General features: G+C 63.4%; 1 protein-coding gene across 5 annotated transcripts; it reads left to right on the top strand.

The window, feature by feature from the left end:
- The first annotated feature begins 6 nt into the window (after positions 1-6).
- Positions 7-3,445, top strand: GPR137 (G protein-coupled receptor 137). Of its 5 annotated transcripts, none has more exons than XM_006106542.3 (7): positions 7-924; positions 1,009-1,058; positions 1,733-1,958; positions 2,075-2,224; positions 2,333-2,461; positions 2,563-2,681; positions 3,105-3,445. In XM_006106542.3, exons 1-7 carry the CDS (start codon positions 568-570, stop codon positions 3,301-3,303), a joined length of 1,230 nt encoding a protein of 409 aa, XP_006106604.1. In that variant the 5' UTR covers positions 7-567; the 3' UTR covers positions 3,304-3,445. The 5 variants fall into 5 exon arrangements, with proteins under 5 accessions (XP_006106604.1, XP_006106605.1, XP_006106606.1 ...); XM_006106543.3 differs by having other exon boundaries at positions 2,590-2,681; positions 3,105-3,443; XM_006106544.2 differs by having other exon boundaries at positions 2,999-3,443.
- Positions 3,446-4,843: the final 1,398 nt, after the last annotated feature.

The following is a 4,843-nucleotide window of genomic DNA, read 5'->3' as shown; positions in this document are numbered from 1 at the left end:
CCCCGCCCCCCGCGGCTGGAGAGTGGACGCAGCGGGGTGGCTCGGGGCCAGCGTCCGGAATCCCGGGGCCTGAAGGCAGAGCCCCCGCCCCAACCCCGTCCGGATCATTGGAGGGGAGAGAGCCCGCAGTTTGAGGAGGGGGAGAGCCGGGGGGAGCGCCCCACACCGCGGCCGCTGCCCAGAGCCCGCGGGCATCGGCGGCTCTCCCCCTCCGGCCAGGACGACTGGAGCGACGAAGGCCAAGGACCCTTCTCCTTCAGCCTCCGCGCCCCCCCAGCTCCTGGCTCTGGGACTGGCCCACGGAGGCGACACTCCCCACCCCCACCCTCTGCCCGGAGAGGAGAGACTGTCCTTCCCCGCTCCTGCGTGCCGGCCGGGCCCTGGCCCCGGGCTGCCAGTGCCCCTCTGGTTCAGGGAAGGGCCAGGCCAGCCACAACTTCTTTCCTCCCACATCCCCCTCTCGGTCTCTGCACCCCGCAGCTCCCACCCCTGCATATTCATTTGTATCTCCCTGGCCCCCGGCCAGCCCCTCTGTCTCTGTCTCCGGATTCAGGCCTCCTCCCTGACATGGAGAGTAACCTGTCTGGCCTGGTGCCCGCTGCCAGTCTGGTACATGAGCTGCCACCGGCCGTGACCCTGGGGCTGACGGCGGCCTACACCACCCTGTACGCCCTGCTCTTCTTCTCCGTTTATGCCCAGCTCTGGCTGGTGCTCCTGTACGGGCACAAGCGTCTGAGCTACCAGACGGTGTTCCTGGCACTCTGTCTGCTCTGGGCCGCCTTGCGCACCACCCTCTTCTCCTTCTACTTCCGAGACACCCCCCGAGCCAACCGCCTGGGGCCCCTGCCCTTTTGGCTTCTCTACTGCTGCCCCGTCTGCCTGCAGTTCTTCACACTGACGCTGATGAACCTCTACTTTGCCCAGGTAACCGCGGTAACTGGGTGGGGATGGGCTGCGGAGTGGCAAACCTCAAGGCCCCAGAGGAATCATGGGCATCTCTGCCCCCAGGTGGTGTTCAAAGCCAAGGCGAAACGTCGGCCGGAGATGAGCCGAGGCTTGTAAGTACTCGGGCCACACTGGGCTCAGGCCCTGGTGTCTGTCCCTCCCCCCATGGCAGGGCTAAGGTGAGGACAGCCCAGGGGGTGTTTGTGAAAGCTTGGGAAAGTGAAGCGCCTGGCACAGGAGGCCCGGCAGAGCTGGTGCATGTGTGAAGGGCAACAGTAACAGAAGCAGTTGGGAGACGGTACCAGTGTCGTCCGTGACAGAGGAAGAGCTGGAGGCGCCAGCCCCCGGAAGCGCCAAAGCCAAACCACTTCTGGGTGACCTTGGGTGGTGATGCTCCTGTCCTTGGTACAACATCTTGCAATTCAATAAGAGCTTTCACAAACATCTTTCGTTTTACAACTTACTGTGAGGCTACTTGAGAGATGGAGAAACTGAGGCCCAGAAAGTTAAAGCCACGTGTTCAAGGGCATAGATGTGGCTGGAAGCAGAGCCAGGGCTTAAGCCCAGATTCCTGACACCCAATCCAGTGCTCCGTCCACTGTACTACCGCTGTCAGTCACCTTCTGACCTCCTTGGGCCTCAGTTTCCCCGTCTGTAAAGCTGGAGGAGCAAGGTGCAGACTGGATGGCCTGCGGTTCTGATGGACGCCGTGGTCTCCTGGGGGAGGTTGGGTGGGAGGTGGACGCGAAGGGCCGAAGTCCGGGGCTGACTGTGCTGTGGGCTGCAGGCTGGCTGTCCGAGGGGCCTTCGTGGGGGCCTCGCTGCTCTTTCTGCTGGTGAATGTGCTGTGTGCTGTGCTGTCCCGCCGGCGCCGGGCACAGCCCTGGGCCCTCCTGCTGGTGCGTGTCCTGGTGAGCGACTCCCTGTTTGTTATCTGCGCGCTCTCTCTTGCCGCCTGCCTCTGCCTTGTTGCCCGGCGGGCACCCTCCACCAGCATCTACCTGGAGGCCAAGGTAGGGTCACCACCCTGATGCCTGGTGTCCTTTGGGGTCTTCGGGCATCATTCTTCGGGCGGAGGGGAAGCTGGTGCCTCCCCTCTCTGAGGGTCCCCTGTTGTCATCTGTTTCAGGGGACCAGTGTGTGCCAGGCAGCGGCGATGGGCGGTGCCATGGTCCTGCTCTATGCCAGTCGGGCCTGCTACAACCTGGCGGCCCTGGCCTTGGCTCCCCGGAGCCGGCTGGATGCCTTCGATTATGACTGGTACAATGTCTCTGATCAGGTGGGCACTTGGCATGTTTGCTGCCTCCTTAGTAGCCGTGGCTCCTGGCCCTGTCCAGGTGCCCCACTGGCACAGTTGCAGATTGACTAAGACCTGGCTTTCCCACAGGCGGACCTGGTGAATGACCTGGGGAACAAAGGCTACCTGGTGTTCGGCCTCATCCTCTTTGTGTGGGAACTGCTGCCCACTACCCTGCTGGTGGGCTTCTTCCGGGTGCACCGGCCTCCACAGGACCTGGTGAGGGCCAGTGTAGAGGGGTGGCCCTGGGCCGGGCCCGGGGTGGCTGTGGGAAGCCAGTGGGGGCTAGGAGAGAGCTCAATGGCGGCTCCCTCCCCCAGAGCACCAGCCGCATCCTCAATGGGCAGGTCTTTGGCTCCCGTTCCTACTTCTTCGATCGGGCCGGGCACTGCGAGGACGAGAGCTGCTCCTGGGAGCACAGCCGGGGCGAGAGCACCAGGTAGGAGCCTTCGCCCCACCTCAAGCCCCCTGAGCTCCTGGCCGGCTCCATGGAGCCCTGGGGGCCTAGAGCCAGGTCTTGTCATCCAGCCCCAGCCCCTGCCATGGCCTTTGTTTCCGTCTGTACTAGGTGGGGGCCCCTCTGGTTTCCCCCTCTTGCCCCGAGGATGCAGTTGGCTACAGTGTGCAGTGCTCAAGCCCTGGGCCCTGGAATGTCTGGGCTACTGGGCTCTGTCCTAAGCCTCTCTCCCTCCCCCAGCTCTTGTGCCTGTGGCCCCCGTCCCTGCCTTGTGACCGACCCTGTTTCTCTGTCTGCAGCATGTCAGGCAGCCTAGGCTCTGGCAGCTGGTACGGCGCCATCGGGCGGGAGCCAGGCTGGTACGGGGGCAGCCAGACTCGGACCACCCCTCTGCTCTTCTCCCAGGTGCTGGACCCAGGCAGCCACCACCACAGTCTCTACTCCACTCCACAGACGTGACCCCCTCCACCTGTCCCCACAACACTCAGACCCCAGTCCCTCCTCCCCAGGCCCCTGTGCCAAGTTCATCTGCTGCTTCTTGCCCCGGATCCCAGGGGCTGTGGCCACCTCCTCCCTGGCCAGCTCCTTGCTACTTCTGTTGTAGTGAGTCTGTGCTGACGGGGGCACGGCCCTGCCTGCCGGATGCGCACGGCACCCTGGCATGACCTGCCGCCTCCGCTTCTGTGCTGGAGCCAGCTACCTCTCCTGTGTCTGCCACTCAATAAACAGTGTCTGTGCCCCATGGCTGTCCGTATCTGTGCTCCTCAAACCTTGTCTGCTTGGCTGAAGGCTGATCGACACTGGTCCTTGAAGGGGGCTGCTGGACGGACGGGCAGGGGCCACTTACCTCCCCCAGGCTGGAGGGCAGGGAGCGGGAGGAGCCTGCAGTCTGAGGAGAAGGGAGACCAGGAGATGCTCCAGTCCCCTCTCTACTTGAATAACTTCTACTCTTTCCTTAAGACCTGCTTCAAATGTCACTTTTCGTTAGAAGCCTCCCCTCTGGGTCAGGGAGCCGTGTCCCCTGTGGGTCGCGTGGCGCGGTGGTTATGGGTTATTATGCCTCTCATCCCCAAGAGGATGGGATCTCTGGAGACCCTGCTCCCCTGTCATCACATCCAACTGGCCCGCAGCTCAGGGGCTAGTCCAGGGCCTGTGGAGGAAGAGTTGGCCCCATTTCCCTGCCAGATGTGGATCTGGCTGGTAGCATGGGCTGCCCCCACACAGTCCACCTGGTAGTCCTGGGCCCCCTTCTTGGCCACCGCTAATAGCACAGCCACTGCCCTCTGCTGCCCTCGCCCTGCAGATTTGTCCCCGGCTGGGGGTTGCTTAGGGGAAGGTCTGTCCCCTGCGCACAGGCCTGACTGTTCCAGCTCTTCCCAGTCCTGGGGCCGAGCACTAAGCCTGTCTTGAAACCCTTCACTTGGGACCAGCCTGGACACCGGCCTCCGGGCCCCTGGAGGGCACAGTCACTTTTCTTTGAACAGGAAGTTGCTGCCATTGTTAGGGCCTTTCTTGTGTGTGCCAGGCTTACAAACACTGACCTCCTTAATGCTCAGAATAGCACCCCAAGGTGAGAATTAACATCCCTTTCCCACAAGGCTCCAGAGCTTGGGAAGGCCTTTAGGCCCCCTACTGGTAGGGGGCAGCCTTAGCGCCCAGGCTCCACCCACCCACCCTGAGGGCTGAGCACCCCGCAGGGTCTTTGGGGAGATGGGGGTTGTTAAGTGGGTAAGAGCAGAGAGGAACCAAGTTCCAGGACATGCCCCGGCCCTGGCAGATCAAGCAGCGGGGGAGGAAGTGCTGGCACCAGTTTCACGCTGGGATGGGCACGGGGAGAGGACCAAGGGATGGGGATACAGGAGCAGGGGCAGGAGGTGCCCCCCCCGTGACTTCCCAGAACTGGGCCCCACCACACCTGGCGCAACTCCAGCCTGCCTGAGTGGATCCCCTCCCTTCGCCCTTCCTCCGGCAGGATCCCCTGCCCCACAGGGCTGAACCCCAGGGCCCAGGCTGCCCGCAGGGGGGGGAAGGGGAAGCCCCTCCCCACCCCAAGAAGGGCCCCTGGGAGGGTATGAGTGACTCCATGTCCCAGGGAGCGATAGCAGCATGAAAGACAGCCCCGCACGCAGGACAACAATGGCAGA

This window comes from Myotis lucifugus, unplaced genomic scaffold, assembly GCF_000147115.1.
Source record: "Myotis lucifugus unplaced genomic scaffold, Myoluc2.0 scaffold_845, whole genome shotgun sequence".
Classification (NCBI taxonomy): Eukaryota; Metazoa; Chordata; class Mammalia; order Chiroptera; family Vespertilionidae; genus Myotis; species Myotis lucifugus.
This window is presented reverse-complemented; position numbering and strand designations above follow the sequence as displayed.

What these genes read in the sequence shown, in the direction of transcription:
- GPR137 (XM_006106542.3), top strand. Translation starts at nt 568, where the DNA reads ATGGAGAGTAACCTGTCTGGCCTGGTGCCCGCTGCCAGTCTGGTACAT. An exon ending in TGAACCTCTACTTTGCCCAG is followed by an intron (nt 925 to 1,008) that starts GTAACCGCGGTA and finishes CTCTGCCCCCAG; the next exon opens with GTGGTGTTCAAAGCCAAGGC. An exon ending in GCATCTACCTGGAGGCCAAG is followed by an intron (nt 1,959 to 2,074) that starts GTAGGGTCACCA and finishes CATCTGTTTCAG; the next exon opens with GGGACCAGTGTGTGCCAGGC.